Here is an 18,493-nt window from a genome sequence, read left to right on the forward strand (position 1 = left end):
TATTCCCAATCTGAACTGTTTGCTCTTTTATGATAACAAGTTAAATGGAGTTAACCTTTCTCGAGTGAATAATTTCATCAGCTGACAAGCCTAAATGAAAGGTTATAAATATCCGAGCAGTAGTTAAAACTGAGATTGAAAATGAGGGAGATTTTTTAAAAAACTACTATAATAAAAACCAAATTCAAGAGAAGTAACTTTGGAAATAACCTGCAGACCTAACTGAGAAGTGCATATAGCTAGCATATTCAGTAGTACAACTCAATGTCAGCCTCTTTTTATGCATTCAACTAATGAAAAGGTATTTTTCTAACCCCTTAATTAATTAGCTATATCTGATTCACATTTTTAAATAGAAAATAACTCTAACAGTTCCCGCTGGATCTAACTCATTTTAATTGCTTTTTATTCAAACAATTCAGAAATCTAAAATAACAAAAAGAAAAATATGAGGACTGGAAATCTATTTTATGGAAAAAAATTTTATGGAGGAAAAATAGTTTTTAGGTGAATAAGTCTTTAAATAAATGTAGAAGCTTCCTATTTTATCTGTTTGATGGCTTTAATCTTAAAAATCTGAGCTCTTAATAATACATTTAAAAATGTGAAATCATTGATATTGGCAACGTAGTTTTAGATTTTTAAAAGTTGAAAATACATTCAGAAAATAAATTTATTTTATGCCTCTTAATGCCACATATTTCAAAAGACATTTCAACCTTTTAAATTAAACTAAATTAAATTAAATTAATTAATTAGAGACAGGGTCTTGCCCTGTCATTGAGGATGGAGTACAGTGATGTGAACTCAGTTCACTGCAGCCTCAACCTTCCAGGTTCAAGTGATCCTCCCACCTGAGCTCCACAAGTAGCTGGGACTGCAGGTGTGCGCCACCATGCCCAGCTGATTTTTAAATTTTTTGTAGAGATGTGATCTCGCTATGTTGCCCAGGCTAGGATTTTGACTTTTTATAGTAAAAGTAATACTCATCAAGGAAAAAATTTTAAACCGTGAAAAGGAAAAAAATTCCACATGTGTTCCCCAAATTTAAACCCAACCACTATTAATACCTTTGAGTATTTCTTTTTGGTCTCTATTTTTTCCCTATACACAGATCGGTAACATAGTTTGATCACATTGTCTATATAAATTTGATCACTTTTTTTCCAATAAACTTTAGATCCTAGAATAAATTCTACTGTTCAAGGAACCTGGAATGCAGCTGCTGATAGTTATCTGTGCTTTTACTCTCTGTAGCTTAAAGACAGCTTTTAGAGAAAATATATAAAATCTATGAGTCATGCACTTGAGGCTTTATTATCTGTCCATTGCATAGTTCCACTAATCAACTAGCAGACATCACACAAAACATTCACTCTTCAAAGAAATTTTACTTCTCACCTTCTGGGCTGCAAGATGGAGGGCTGTTCTCTGGCTATGGTCAGTTTTATTCACATCTGCTCCTGCCTTCAGGAGAGCATCTGCACAATCCAATCTGTCAGCCAACACACAATACATAAGTGGTGTTCTCCCAAATTGATCTTCTTTGTCTTTAAGAGCAGAGTTTCCTATGAGGACAAGAAACAGATAGTGATATTTGATAACTGTTATTACTAATATAAGTAGGAACTATTTGCTGTTTATTATCAAGCATTGTGCTAAATGCATTAAATATATCATCTTATTTTTACTTATCCTATGAAGTAGATATTGCCATTGTCATATTATATGAAACTGAGGCTCAAAGAAGTTAAGTAACCAGTCTATGTTCACACTGAAAGCAGGTGGGGCTAGAATTTAAACTGATGACTCAATCATATTATGCTGAACGAACATTTTGAGATACAAAGCTACTTATGTTCCTCCCTCATTCACTCTTGTCTTTCGAAACAAATATTTAATTAATGCCAACTGTACACTGGGCATTTATGGTATGTTTTATGAGTGATACAAAGACGAATCATAGGCCAGGCACGGTGGCTCACACCTGTAATCCCAGCACTCTGGGAGGCTGAGGTGGGCAGATCACCTGAGGTCAGGAGTTCAAGACCAGCTTGATCAACATAGTGAAACCCTGTCTCTACTAAAAATACAAAAATTAGCCAGGCGTGGTGGCAGATGCCTGTAATCCCAGCTACTCAGGAGGCTGAGGCAGGAGAATTGCTTAAACCCAGAAGGTGGAGGTTGTAGTGAACCAAGATCATGCCGTTGCACTCCAGCCTGGACAACGAGAGCAAAACTCCATCTCAAAAAAAAAAAAAACCAAAAAAACAGTCACGGTTGATTTCCCTTTCTAGACAAGATGACAAGATAGAGCAAGTACATAGTATCCTCATCCTCCTGCTAATTACAACTAAAATCCCCAGGGCAAAAGGCAAAATAAATGACAGGCGGAGAAGGGAAGGCAGCCTTGACTAGGAACTTTGAAATTTGAGAGACAACCTGTGGTAAGTTCCCTGAAGCATTTTTTGTTTGCTTGTTTGCTTTTGCCTCCAATCTATAGTAAACTATAGGCTAGAGTAGCCTATAATCCAGAAGCACCAAGGCACACAGATGCCAAATGTCTCAAGAGAAGTCTACTCTCTCTAGTAAAAAGACTGGCAGGCAGGTAACTCTGCCAAGTGAACCATTTGACTATGCTCTACTCAAAACACATACAATAGAAGAAACTGTACCTCTTTTCCCCACTGGACACTATAGAGACTGTTGGGAGGAGCCCTGTCAAACTACCATGCCCTGAATTAAGCAAAGGATATCAATGAGGTAGTGTTTTACCCCTTTCCAACTAGAGAGTAGGAGAGTAGGAGTATGGAGAGGACAACAAAGTTGGAGGAAGTAACTCTTTAAATTGGTATAAAAAGTCAGGACACTTTGGTATAAAAAGTCAGGACACTTTTGAGCAGCTCATGTGTGAAACTGGTAAGAATCAAGACAGCAAAAGCTCTGAGAATTGAACTATAGTTAGATTACTGCCTTGGTTCTAAATGGGCCTGAGCAGCCCAGAGGTGGGGCGAACCAGAAGAGCCCTGCAACATCTCTGAAAACGAACTTGAAAATGAAACCACAAAATCGAAAGAGAATGCTCATTCTAAACCTTGACAGATTGTCCGTTTATTAAAATAAGATATTAAAATAGGATCTAGAGTCTCATAATACAGAAAATGTCAAAGATATAATACCAAATTATGAAACAACTCAAAAGTTTGGAAAATATTAATGTAAACAAGAAAAGACAATCAACATGCACTGACACTGTGATGACACAGATATATTAGAATTATGTGACAACAATTTTAAAACAACTCTCATAAAAATGCTCCAATAATCAACTATGAACACTCATGAAACAAACAGAACATCAGGAATGAAAAAAGAGCAGCAGAATGTAAATATCTGAGAAAAATAATAGACTGTTTTTATCCTCTTTAGCTTTGTTTTTTTTTTTTTTTTAAATAAGGGTCTCATTGTGTTGCCCAGGCTGGTCTTCAACTCCTGGACTCGGCTCAAGCAATCCTCCCTGCCTCAGCCTCCTGAGTAGCTGGGGCTACAATGCATGCCCGGCTTACCCTCTTTAATTTTTAGAATTATGTTTCGATGATTGAAAGCAAAAATAACCTTGCTGTATGATGTGGTTCTCAGTTTATGTAGAGGTGATTTTTAAAATAACGATATCAAAAAGAAGGGTAAAGGGACCTAATTAGTGATAAGGCTTCTATATTGCACTTGAAGTGGAAAATACAGACTGTGATAAAATAACTATACATATTCTAATACCAGATCATACACACACACACACACACACACACGCACACACACACTCAGAAACAAGTAAACAAAAAACCTCCAACAAAGACAAACTATCCAAAGAGATTTATTTAAAAACACAATACAGACCCAGCAGGGTGGCTCACACCTATAATCCCAACATTTTGAGACACCGAGGTGGGTGGTTCACTTGAGGCCTGGAGTTGGAGACCAGCCTGGCCAACATGCCAAAAACCCGTCTCTACTAAAAACACAAAAATTAGCTGGGTGTGGTGGTGGCACATGCCTGTAATACCAGCTACTTGGGAGGCTGAGGCATGAGAATCACTTGAACCCAGGAGGTGGAGGTTGCAGTGAGCTGAGATTGCACCACTACATCCCAGCCTGGATAACAGAACAAAAATCACAATATAAGATACCACTTCACATACACTAGGATGGTTATAATAAAAAAGATACATAATAACAAGTATTAATGAGAATCTGGAGAAATCAAAACCTTCATATACTACTGGTGGGAATCTAAAATGGTGCAGTCACACTTTGGAAAATATTCTGGAAGTTCCTCAAAACATTAAGTAACCATTTGACCCAGCAATTCCACTCCCAAGTATATACCCAAGAGAAATGAAGACATACGTCCACACAAAAACTGGTACACAAATATCCATTGCAGTATTATTCATGACAGCCAAAAGGTGGAAATAATGCAAGTATCCATAAGCTGTTCATCAACTGACGAATGGCTAAACAAAATGTTGTATTATCTCTACAGTGGAATATTATTCAGCAAAAGGAATGAAGGTCTAATATATGCTCAACATAGATGAACCTTGAAAACATGCTAAGTGAAAGAAGCCAGTCAAAAAATACCACATATTATATATTTATGTGAAATATCTGGCACTGGCTTATCTACAGAGATAGAAAGTAGATGAGTAGTTGCCTAGGACTGGGGGTTGGGCACAAATTTGAAGAGTAACAGCCAAAAGGTGAAGGGTTTCTTTGTGGGGTAATGAAAGTGTTCTAATATCATTTGTGGTGATGTTTGCCCAACACTGAATATACAAAATCACTCAGTTGTACACTTTAAATTTTGAATTGTAGGGTATGTGAATTATATCTTAATAAAGCATGACAAAAAACTCTACCATATATAAATTAAAATGGAATACTAAAAATATTCAAGAAATGGAAAGGACAGGAATGAGAAACAGAAGGAACATGCAGTGTTCAACACAATAAATTAGAAATCTTAAATCTTAACATTCATAATTACATTAAATGTAAATGGTGTAAACACACCAATAAAAAGGCTGAGATAAAAAAGAAGACTCAATTATATGCTATTTATAAAAAACTCACTTAAAATACAATAACATAGGAGGTTAAAAGTAAAAGAATGAGCAAAACTATAATAAACAAGTACTAATGAAATGAAAGCTGGAGTTAAGTATATTAATAGCTAACAAGGTAAACTTTAGAGAAAAGACAATTACCAGAAACAAATAGAGATATTATATAACAATAAAAGGGTCAATTCACCAAGAATACATAAAATTCCTAAATGTATATGTACTAAATCATGGAGCTTCAAAACACAGGCAGCAAAAACTGATAGAATAGAAACACTTGAAAACACAATTATAATTGGTAACTTCAACACTCTTCGCTCAATAATTGCTAGAATCACTAAAATGAAAATCAGTAAGGACACAGAGGAACTGAACACCGAAATAAAGCAACAGGATCTAATTGTTATTTATTTAACACTTCATTTAATAACAGCCAGGAATACAGTCTTTCAAAACACCCATGGGACCTTCACCAAAATATACAATATACTGGGTCATAAATGAATACCAACAGATTTAAAGAACTGAAGTCATACAAAGTGCATTATCTGATGACAATGTAATTAAACTAGAAATCAATAACAGAATGATAACAGGAAATAGAAAATATTGAAGATAATCCGTGGGTTAAAGAGAAAATCTCAAGGGAAATTAAAAAGCATGATTAAATGAATAAAAACATATTGTTGTAAGGTTCTTGAACCACACATGAGGGAAGCTTAGAAGGAAATATATAGTAATGAATGCTTTCAATTAGAATAGAAGAATAGTTTCAAATCAATTATCCATGCTTCTACCTTAGAACACTAAAACAGAAGAGCAAATTTAACCCAAAACAAGCAGAAGGAAGTACATAAGAAAAATAAGAACAGAGAGCAATTACATTAAAATCAGAAAAAAACAGAGAAAATCAATGAAGCTAAAAGTTGGTTCTTGGAAAATTAAATTAATAAATCTCTAATCAGATTGATCATTAAAAACAGAGCAGACACAAATTCCCAATATCAAGAATGATATCACTACAAAGCCCGCAGATACTAAAAGGCAAATAAGAGAATGTCATAAGCTATAAACTGACAATTTAAGTGAAATGGACAAATTCCTTGGAAGATATACTCCTTCAAAGTCCGTTTAAGATGTAGATACTCTCAACAGTACTTGTGATAGGATAATTCTAAGATGGCATCCAAGACTTCTAGCCCCTGGTATACATGCCCTGTATGGCCCCCTCCTCTTGAGTGTAGGCAGAACTATGATGTCACTCCCATGATTAGGTTTTGTTATGTGGCAAATGTGAAGGGATTTTGCGGATGTAATTGTCTCTTAATCATTTAACTTCAAGTTAATCAAGAGAGATTAGTTTGGGTTGCTTTGACCTAATCAGGTGAGCCTTTCAAAAGAGTGTCTAGAGGTCAGAGGTAGAAATTAGAGAGATTTGAAGCAGCAGAGACACTTTCCTGCTGGCCTTGGAGAAGCAAAGTGCCATGAATTTTAAAAAACTGTAGTTGGCCAGGCGCGGTGGCTCAAGCCTGTAATCCCAGCACTTTGGGAGGCCGAGACGGGCGGATCACGAGGTCAGGAGATCGAGACCATCCTGGCTAACACGGTGAAACCCCGTCTCTACTAAAAAAAATACAAAAAACTAGCCGGGCGAAGTGGCGGGCGCCTGTAGTCCCAGATACTCGGGAGGCTGAGGCAGGAGAATGGCTTAAACCCGGGAGGCGGAGCTTGCAGTGAGCTGAGATCCCGCCACTGCACTCCAGACTGGGCGACAGAGTGAGACTCTGTCTCAAAAACAAAAAAAAAGAAAACAAAAAACAAAAAACAAAAAAACTGTAGTCAACTCGTGCACCTCTATTTGTTGGAGTTTAGGTTTTCAGGCTCTTTCTGGGCTACATAGTTCTTTCCAGGGTACCCTGTAGCAATTTGAGAGTTCAGCAACACATTCTGCTGGGACTAAAGATCCAGGAGGAGCTTAGAGCTATGACTAGACCATTGATTGACTCATCACAAATGTGCACCTTGATCCCAGAGTCTTCACACATGCTCACCAACGAAAGATTCCCAGGATAATTCAGAGGCCTCTCATAACTTCTGCTCCAAAACATTAATAAAGAACCTTGATAACTTGATTCTCCACCCAGGTACCAAATTCCCTTCCCCTCCACTGGAAGGTTCACCCCAACAACAACAGGAAAGAAAAACATTCCCTTCCCCTCCACTGGAAGGTTCACTCCAACAACAGGAAGGAAAAGCCAAGACCTTCCAGGACATCAGAGATGGTTTGCCTTACAGGAGGAGAGGAATAAGGACATTGTTATCTGTGTGGAAAGAAAGGATGGTAAAACTGGGATACCTGTTACTCAACAGATTTTTCTCAGCTTAAATGAGAGCTACAAATATTGGGCCTAAGAGGGTTCAGAATGAATCAAGAATTGAACCATTCAAACGTGGCTGCAGTTTCCACATGTATCATAGATGGGAGCCTTCTGAGAATGCTAGAATAGGAAATTATGACAATGAGCTGATTTAGTCTTCAACTTTATTCTTGCACTTTTCTTTCTTGCTGGCATTTTTATGCAGCAGTCTATACTAGGGTAGACTGTATACCAATAATTTTGATAACCTATGGTGAGTGATGTCTTCTTCTTCTTGTATCTTTTCCTTCTTACCTTGATAGCAGTAATTTATAAGGAATCTGTGTAAGTTGGAATGTATTTGAATATACTTTAGCTCTACTTTTTGATTTGAACCCAAAGCAGCACCAATAAGTCTGAAGTATTCTCACGTTTTATTTTTATCAATTAATTAATTAATTTTTTGAGATAGGATTTCACTTCCATTGCCCAGGCTGGAGTGCAATATTGTGATCTCGGCTCATTACAGCCTCTGCCTCCTGGGCTCAAGCAGTTCTCCTGTCTCAGCCTCCTGAGTAGCTAGGACTACAGGCGTATGCACTGCATTGGCTAATTTTTGCATTTTTTTGCAGAGACAGGGTTTTGTCATGTTGCCCGGGCTGGTCTCGAACTCTTAAGTTCAAGTGATCCATCTGTCTCGGCCTCCCAAAGTGCTGGGATTACAGGCATAAGCCATCACACAGGGCTCCCATATGTTTTAGAACCTAAGTCAGTGAGATGGATCCCAACATCTAGAATTTGAAGCAAGGTAACTTGTGTGGAAAGAAGGAAAAGAAAACATTGAGCGGTTTGACTAGAGCATAACTAATTAGATTTTCTGGTTTTTAAAAATTTGAATTATATTAAAAGTAAATTCCAACACGTTATTTTTTCAATATTCAGTAACAAATAAATATGCATATAAACAATAAAGTTGACATATTTAAATACCTTTAAAAAAGTGAATTCTGGGCCAGGTGCGGTGGCTCATGCCTGTAATCCCAGCACTTACTTTGGGAGGCCGAGGCGGGCAAATCACCAGATCAGGAGATCAAGACCATTCTGGCTAACACGGTGAAACCCCGTCTCTACTAAAAATACAAACAATTAGCCAGGCGTGGTGGTAGGCACCTGTAGTCCCAGCTACTTGGGAGCCTGAGGCAGGAGAATGGCGTGAACCTGGGAGGCGGAGCTTGCAGTGAAGCCGAGATTGCACCACTGCACTGCACTCCAGTCTGGGTGACAGAGCGAGACTTCATCTAAAAAAAGAAAAAAAAAAAAAAAAAAACGAATTCTGCCAATGTGCGGTGGGGAGAGAATCCTAAATCTCAGATGAGACCTTAGCCCTGGCTGATGCCTTGACTGTAGTCTTTTGACACCATGAGCAAAAGCCTCAGCTTGAGCAGTGTCTAGATTCCTGACATACAGAAATTGTGAAGTAATAAATGTTTGTTGTGTGTAAGCTAAGTTTGTGTTAATTTGTTATACAGCAATAAAAACCTAGTACTTTATTAAAAAATTAAATTCATAGTTAATCCCCACTATAAAGTACTACTATGAATAATTTGTTAAAAACTTCCCAGAGCAATCTTTGTAGAAATGAATGTGCAGTTTTAAAATTGTCATGGAAAGGCAAAAGAAGTAGAAGAATAAAAAGTTTTTGAAAAAAAGAACAAAGTTGGAGAACTCACATTGTATGATATCAAGGCATATTGTAAACCCACAGTAATGAAGAGAATGTGGTAATGGCAAATAAATAGACTCATAGACCAATAGAACAGATTTGAGAGTGTGTAAATAGACACACACAGGCATGATCAACTGACTCTGACAAAGATGCAAAGGCAAACCAACAGATAATCTTTTAAATAAATGGTGCTGGAAAGGCCAGGCATGGTGGCTCATGCCAGTAATCTGAGCACTTTGGGAAGCCAAGGTGGGCAGATCACCTGAGGTCAGGAGTTCGAGACCAGTCTGGCCAACATGGTGAAACCCCATCTGTACTAAAAATACAAAAATTAGCAAGATGTGGTGGCGGAAGCCTGTAATCCCAGCTACTCAGGAGGTTGAGGCAAGAGAATCGCTTGAACCCGGGAGGTGGAGGTTGCAGTGAGTTGAGATACCATCACTGCACTCCAGCCTGGGCAACGAAGTGAGACTGTCTCAACAAAACAAAACAAAAATTGGCTGGGCATGGTGACTCCTGCCTGTAACCCCAGCACTTTGGGAGGTTGAGGCAGGAGGATCACGTGAGGCCAGGGGTTCAAGACCAGCATGGCCAACACAGCAAGACTCCGTATCTAACAAAAGAAAGAAAGAAAAAATCTGTCTTGGTGGTATGCACCTGTGCCTAGCAGTTCTGGAAGCTAGAAGTCTGCAATCAGGATGCCAGCATGATAAGGTTCTGGTGAGGCCTCTCTTCTGAGTTGCAGACTGCTGACTTCTGATATCCTCACATGAAAAAGAAGGCTTGAGAGCTTTCTGGGGTTCCTTTTATAAGTGTGCTAACTCCATTGAGGAAGGCTGAACCCTCATGACTTAAATTATCTCCCAAAGGCCCCACCTCCTAGTATCACACTGGCGGTTAGGGTTTCAAACATGAATTTTGGAGGAATACAAATATTCAGTCCATAATAGCACCATATATAAAAATTACCTCAAAATGAATCATAAACTTAAATCTAAAACCTATAACTGCTTCTTCGAGAAAACACCAAATGATGGATGACGCCGGTGTAGCGCCGGCGGGGGGCCCAGAGGCCCTGGTGGCCCTGGGAAGGGGAACCGCAGTGGCTTCCACCGAGGTTTTGGCAGTGGCATCCGGGGCCGGGGTCGCGGCCATGGACGGGGCCAGGGCTGAGGCCATGGAGCTCATGAGGCAAGGCCGAGGATAAGGAGTGGATGCCTGTCACCAAGCTGGGCCGCTTGGTCAAGAACACGAAGATCAAGTCCCTCGAGGAAATCTATCTCTTCTCCCTGGCCATTAATGAATCTGAGATGACTGACTTTTTCCTGGGGGCCTCTCTCAAGGACGAGATCTTGAAGATTATGCCGGTGCAGAAGCAGACCCATGCTGGCGAGTGCACCAGGTTCAAGGCGTTTGTTGCTATGGGGGGCTACAATGGCCACGTCGGTCTGGGTGTTAAGTGCTCCAAGGAGGTGGCCACCGCCATCCATGAGGCCATCATCCTGGCCAAGCTCTCCATTGTCCCCATGCACAGAGGCTACTGGGGGAACAAGATTGGCAAGCCCCACACCTTGCAAGGTGACAGGCCGCTGTGACTCTGTGCTGGTACGCCTCATCCCTGCACCCAGGGGCACTGGCATCATCTTGGTGCCTATGCCCAAGAAGTTGTTCATGATGGCTGGTATCGATGACTGCTACATCTCAGCCTGGGGCTGTACTGTCACCCTGGGCAACTTCGCCAAGGCCACCTTTGATGCCATCTCTAAGACCTACAGCTACCTGACCCCTGATCTCTGGAAGGAGACTGTATTTACCAAGTCTCCCTAACAGGAATTCACTGACCACCTCGTCAAGACCCACACCAGAGTTTCTGTGCAGCGGACCCAGGCTCCAGCTGTGGCTACAACATAGGGTTTTAAACAAGAAAAATAAAGTGAATTAAGCCTGTCAAAAAAAAAATAAAAAATAAATAAAACCTATAACTATATAAAACTTTTAGAAGCAATTGAAGGTGAAAATCTTAATGATTTTGTGTTAGGCAGAGATTCCTTAGATATGGTACAAAAGAATAATCCATAAAAATTAATAAATTAGATTTCATCCAAATAAAGAAATTGTATTTGAAAACACAAGAAAAATTTTTAAAAAGCCACAAATTGGGAGGAAATATTTGCAAAACACATATTTGATAAGGCCTTTTATTCTAGAATAAATAAAAACTCTTACAATAGAATAATTAGATAGATAATGAAACTCAGGCTGTGTGCAGTGGCTCACACCTGTAATCCCAGCACTTTGGGAGGCAGAGGCAGGTGGATTGCTTGAGTCTAGGAGTTTGAGACCAGCCTAGGCAACATGGCAAAACCCCATCTCTACTAAAAATATAAAAATTAGCCAGGTGCAGTGGCTGGACTCATGCTTGTAATCCCAGCTACTTGGGAGGCTGAGGCATGAGAACCCCGGGAGGCGGAGGTTGCAGGGAGCCAAGATTGTACCATTGCATTCTAGCCTGGGTGACAGAGTATGACCCTGTCTCAAAAAAAAAAAAAAAAGAAAGAAATTAAAAGGTGGGCAAAAGGTTTTAACAGACATTTCACTAAATAACCATATGAAAAGACTCTCAACATCATTAATATACAAGGAAATGTAAACTTAACCTATAATGCGATACCACTGCACGTCTATTAGAATGGCTAAAATGAAAACAATCAAAAGCAAACTTCACAATATCAAATGCTGTTAAGGATGTAGAATCTAGTTGTAGAACTATGTTAATAGAACTCTCAGCCATTGTTGGTAGAAATGCAAAATGGTATAGCTACTATTAAAACTGTAGCATAATAAGTATGGACAAATAACTTTTCACCTAAGTGTTTACTCAGGAGAAATAAAAGCATGAAAGTTTAAGTTCATATAAAAACTTGTATGTGAATATTTACAGCAGCTTTATTCATAATTGCTAAACACTGGAAACATCCCAATTGTCCTTCAACTGGAAAATGAGAAAATAATCTGCAGTATATCCATACAATGGAATATAGCTCACTAATAAAAAGGAATGAACCACTGATCCACTCAACAACATGGAAAATTCTCAAATGCCTTATGTCAAGTGAAAGAAATCCACTTCACCAGGCACAGGGGCTCACACCCATAATCCCAGCACTTTGGGAGGCTGAGCAAGGAGGATCCCTTGAAGTCTGGAGTTTGAGACCAGCCTGGGCAACATGGCAAAACCCCATCTCTACAAAACACACACACGTGCGCGCGCATACACACACACACACACACACACAAACACTCTTAGCTGGGCGTGGTGGAACATGTCTGTAGTCCCAGCTACTCAGGAGGCTGAGTTGGGAGGATCACTTGAGCCTGGGAGGTTGAGGCTGCAGTGAGCCATGATTGTACCACTGCCTGGGAGACAAAGTGAGACTCTGTCTTAAAAAAAAAAAAAAAAAAAAAGGAAGAATGAAATCTGCCTCAAACGGTATATATATCATGTGACACATTGGCATGGGATTATGGAAAAGTTAAAACTATAGAGACAGAAAACAGACCAGTGGTTACCAGGGACTGGAATATGTGGAATGTGGGGAGAAACTGGCTATAAAAGGACACAGTTCTAACATTTTGGGGCATGATAAAACTGTTCTATATATTGATGGTCATGGTGATGACATGATTATTTATTTGTCAAAATTAAATAACTGTATATGAACAAGGGTGAAATTTACTGTATTATATACCTTAATAAATTTTAGTTAAAAACAATAACTACAAAAGATGCCATGGCTCCAGCCATGTATGGTAAGTGAAAAAAATGTTGCTACTTTTGTTACAGATAATCGTCAAGTATTCATCTCTTACTAGCTGAGGGTAATTACATCCGGGTTGAACAAGAGGGAAGCCAGTTACTTCTAAGGTATCTTGGCCTGAACTGTGCTAATGGAGGAAGTGAGTTGACAAAATAAAATGTTTTCTTTGGAAAATATAAATGCTAGAAATGTCAATGGGTACAGTTAGATATAAGGAATAAATTTTGGTGTTCTACTGCACAGTAGGGTGACTATAGTTAACAATACTGTATTGCATATTTTAAAATAGCTAGAATTTTGAATGCTCTCACCACAGAGAAATGGTAAATGTCTGAGTTAATGCATATGCTAAATACCATCATTTGGTCATTACACAATGTATACATATATTATAACATCACATTCCACCCCCATAAACACATACAAACAGTATGTATCAATTAAAACTAAAAAACAAAAACAAAAACAAAAAACCAGATAAATGCCTGGGTTGTTTTGGGCATGCAACTAAGCTACTGTTTTTAGTTTGAAATACTTCAACATATATTTTAATCTTGGACATGCTGGGACCCAGAAAGACTTCCTAGCTTCTCAGCAATTTACTTCACTAATCCATGCTTCCATGTATACTGGTAAAAAGCAAGAAAGGTCATTGCTCTGGAAATTTGAAAGAACCTTACAGATGTTTTCAGGTTATGTATAACTCCTAGAGGAGGCAGGTATTCTTTTTCAGAACATTTTTTGAAGATGGAGGCAAATTTTGCATTGGATTCAACACATCTGATAACAGAAGCCCTTATGCACAAGGCTCTATGTGGTACAATAGTACATTCTTTGTACTAGAGCCTCCAATATCTAATCTAGAAGCTTCCAAAGATTCTATCACTGTATTTATAGAAAAAGATTTATTTAAACTGAAACTCATTAACAGAACTAAAATGTAGTACAAGAAGAACACGTTCCTTTTATCAGTTTGAGTCCTTCCGGAGTCGAAGTGATCCTTACAGAGAATATGCCATAATAAGACTAGTCTCTAGTTGTCTTTCATGATTAAAGGACAGTCTCTACTGGCATCTTGTTAGGTTAAGCAGAGATAGTAGTAGCTAGTATTAGTAAGATAACAGTAATTTATTTACACTTTCTGCCTAGAGAGACATTCCTCCTTAGAAGCTTTAGTAAGGGAGAAGATTAGGAACTATGGTCACAAGAGTAAGTGCTGAGAAACGGAGGCCATCTCACATTCTGGGATAATCCTAATTCAAGCTTGTCCAACCCGTGGCCTGTGGCCTACATGTGGCCCAGGAAAGCTTTTAATGCTGCACAACACAAATTCATAATTTTTCTTAAAACATTATGAGATTTTTTTTTGCGATTTTTTTTTTTTTTTTTAGCTCATCAGCTATTGTTAGTGTTAGTGTATTTTATGTGTAGCCCAAGACAATTCTTCTTGCAAAACCCAGGGGAGCCAAAAGCTTGAACACCCCTGTCCTAACTGATTAGGCTCCTCAGGGCCAAAGTAGAGTCAGCATCATGGGGTTAATACGTAACGCACCTTCTAGGACACAGAACTTTAGGCCAATCCTATCCTCTTCCTAAGTCTTATGTAAGACACAGGGAAACTTCAAGCCTTCTCTTTGTTCCCTGACATACATTGTTTCTGTGTAACCGGTATATGTATTTCCCAGAAGAGATGTTATTGGGTTATGTCACCACAATCCAATATTTTGTGCCTATATTTGTCGGCAAAATTTGTCGATTTGAGGAAATTGAAAGTATATATCCCCTGGCTGGGCGTGGTGGCTCATGCCTGTAATCCCAGCACTTTGGGAAGCTGAGGTGGGTGGGTCACCTGAGGTCAGGAGTTCGAGACCAGTCTGGGGAACATGGCAAAAACCTGTCTCTACTAAAATACAAAAATTAGCTGAGCATGGTGGCATGTACCTGTAGTCCCAGGTACTCGGGAGGCTGAGGCAGGAGAATCACTTGAACCCAGAAGGCAGAGGTTTCAGTGAGCTGAGATCGCACTGCTGCACTCCAGCCTGGGTGACAGAGTGAGACTCTGTCTCAAAAAAAAAAAAAAAAAGAAAGTATATATCCCCTAAATGATTAGAAAAAGCAGCATTCAACCCCACTTAGGTCCTGTCTTGAGTAGCTCTAGGGGGACAGTGGCTTCATGGCTAGTTTCTGAATAATGAGGGTACCATTAGGTTCTGGGCTTCCTGACCAGTAACTGAGCGAGGTCTGTGCCTTTATCTATCCACCCTACTCTCTTCCTTAGTTTCCCCACTTATAACATTCAGCTAATACTTGTCCAATCTACACCGTAACTTGTTTGATGATCCAATAAAAGAATGTATTGTTTGGAAATATTTGGTAATTGTAACATGTTACAGAAACGTAGAGCTTATAATGTAAACTAATATTGACTGGATGGCAGTGCATTTAAATTTGCATTCCTGTCAGGAACAGTTAATATAGAAAGCAGCTGGCTACTGTGCTGTGTTGTGCTAATTATTCTGGCAACTGTGGAGATGGCCTCTAATCCATGACCAGTTGGTTCCTGCTCAACTGGGGCTGGCATTCTGCATGTGCTCTGTCTCAACACAGTCCAGAAAGCTGAGCTGGAAGCACGACTGGAAAGCCACTGCTCTACCGCATTCAGTTATTTCAAGCCTTGTTGAAGCATAAGAGTACGTATGGTTAATGGGCTGGTATGTGCAGAAACCAGAGTGCCAACTCTAGCAGTTAGAGGAAATGACTGTCACTTGCAGTTATAGTTGTGCTAGTCTGCACAATAGCTACAGCAACACAATGCCCAATACAAGTAACAAGAGCAGTCTCTATTTATGTCTTATTTGCTTGTTCTAAAATGTTATATTTGCATGGCATCCAAGACATATTTATTTCATCTGATTTCACCCACTTCTTACTTTATATATTTTGATACTGTTATAATCTTGGGAAAGCATTTTTCTGTCATTAAAAAATATTTGCTTATTGTTATAGAGTGACAACATGGGAACAATGGAAAGAACATAGGATTCATCATCAAATAACTTGGTTTGATGCTCAACTTTGCCAGTTATTAACTGTGTAACTACATTTCTCAACTTCTGAGTCTCAGTGTCCTACCATGCAAAATGAGAATAATAATAACATGAGACATATTGTATTTTGAGAGGACTTGAGATTTTATAAAATATTTCTGTAACTTATAATCTGTGCAGGTATCTTAAAATATCATTTTCACTCACTGCTATTTCAAAATTATCATAGCTGTAAGACTTGCCCCTATACCTTGTTATTTAACATGTTCATAAAAAATTATGGCAGAATATTGCTATGTCTCAATTTTAAAACAATTCATATTTTAATATAACTGGTTTCCATTGTAATTCTCTATATTGCATTTCAGCTCTTAAAAATATTTTTTTTCTGAGGAGTCCAGAAGCTTACCAGATTGCCAGAAGGGCCTACAGCACAAAAATGTTAAGAAAAATCCCATCTAGATAATCATTCATTTAATCATTCAAGGTTCAGACCTAATCGGTTCTTTCTTATCTTTCTCATTCCTATTTATACATAGAAAAGTGCACTTGTGTACAAAAAAAATCTCCCCATACATTGAGGTCCCATAATTTAGCAGTTAAAAGAATGGACTTGGCCGGGCGCGGTGGCTCAAGCCTGTAATCCCAGCACTTTAGGAGGCTGAGACGGGTGGATCACCAGGTCAGGAGATCGAGACCACCCTGGCCTACACGGTGAAACCCCGTCTCTACTAAAAAATACAAAAAATTAGCCGGGCGAGATGGTGGGCACCTGTAGTCCCAGCTACTCGGGAGGCTGAGGCAGGAGAATGGCGTGAAACCGGGAAGCAGAGCTTGCAGTGAGCCAAGATTGCGCCACTGCACTCCAGCCTGAGCGACAGAGCCAGACTCCGTCTCAAAAAAAAAAAAAAAAAAAAAAAGAATGGACTCTGGAATCAGACTTCTTGGCTTCAATCTCAGTTCTGCTACTTCTTAGACAAGTTACTTAACCTCTCTGCATCTCAATTTCCTTATTTAAAAATGAGGGTAATACGAATACCCCAAACTCTTCATATTACTTCACTGTTAAGTTAATGAGTTGCCAAACAATACAGCGGCTGGCACATAAAACATAACTTTATAAATGTTAGCTAATTTTATTACTATTATTAGTATGGATGCATAAACGTGTAAATATATTTATAAACATATTTGCATGTATGCAAGCATTTTAAAAACATTTAATGACCCTAACATTTAAGGTAGCGATTGAGGGAGAAGTAACCTGAAATAGTACCTCTACTCTGTCATTTATGAGGCTCACTTCCATATCTAAATACTGTGTCAGAAGATGTTAAAAACAAGTAGAGGAGGCCAGGCAAGGTGGCTCACCCCTGTAATCCCAGCACTTTGGGAGGCCGAAGTGGGCGGATCACCTGAGGTCGGGAGTTTGAGACCAGCCTGACCAACATAGAGAAACCCCATCTCTACTAAAATTACAACAAATTAGCCGGACGTGGTGGCACATGCCTGTAATCCCAGCTACTTGGGAGGCTTAGGCAGGAGAATTGCTTGAACCAGGGAGGCGGAGGTTGTGGTGAGCCAAGATTGTGCCATTGTACTCCAGCCTGGGCAACAAGAGTGAAACTCCGACTCAAAATAAATAAATAAATAAATAAACAAGTAGAGGAAATGATTTAGAGAGATTATGCTTGCTCAGAACACGGACAGTGAAATAGAAGTTGTAGTAGAATCAGAATGGTGCTTCCTGGTCACGATACCACTGCACACAACCTCAAATATTATTGGCAGCAATGACAACATTGATCATTACACACCGTGCATATTTACTAATTATTTTGTTTAGTTTTCACAAAAGTCCACAATATTAATCTTTGTTGCATTTAGTGCTCTTTCATCTTGAGACATTTCTGAAGCTATAAAAAACTTGATTATTTTAGTCTAAGCTGATGTAATAATAACAGTAATAGGACATTAACTTACTGTCTACTATGTGTCAAGTATCATGCTAGATATTTTACTGTCATTATTTCATTTAATTCTCACACAAGTGAAATATTGTAATCTATAGTTTATTGATGAGGAAACTGAGGCTTAAAAATTAAATGGCTGGCCGGGCGCGGTAGTTCACGCCTGTAATCCCAGCACTTTGGGAGGCTGAGGAGGGCAGATCACGAGATCAGGGGATTGAGACCATCCTGGCTAACACAGTGAAACCTCATTTCTACTAAAAATACAAAAAATTAGCCAGGCGTGGTGGCGGGTGCCTGTAGTCCCAGCTACTTGGGAGGCTGAGGCAGGAGAACGGCGTGAACCCGGGAGGCGGAGCTTGCAATGAGCCGAGATGGCGCCACTGCACTCCAGCCCGGGGGACAGAGCCAGACTCCGTCTCAAAAAATAAATAAATAAATAAATAAAACAAAAA

At 39.1% G+C, this 18,493-nt stretch overlaps 1 protein-coding gene across 5 annotated transcripts in view; it reads right to left on the reverse strand.

The window, feature by feature from the left end:
* INVS (inversin) overlaps positions 1 to 18,493 on the reverse strand; it is a 234,441-nt gene that overhangs the window by 205,457 nt on the left and 10,491 nt on the right. For 4 of the 5 annotated variants that reach the window (XM_023202710.2, XM_023202698.2, XM_023202696.2 and 1 more), the window contains exon 3: positions 1,402 to 1,568. In XM_023202710.2, coding sequence (XP_023058478.1) covers positions 1,402 to 1,568 — 167 coding nt within the window. The remainder of the gene's footprint in view (positions 1 to 1,401; positions 1,569 to 18,493) is intronic. The other variant, XM_023202726.2, reaches the window with a different exon arrangement.

This window comes from Piliocolobus tephrosceles, chromosome 14, assembly GCF_002776525.5.
Source record: "Piliocolobus tephrosceles isolate RC106 chromosome 14, ASM277652v3, whole genome shotgun sequence".
Taxonomy (NCBI): Eukaryota; Metazoa; Chordata; class Mammalia; order Primates; family Cercopithecidae; genus Piliocolobus; species Piliocolobus tephrosceles.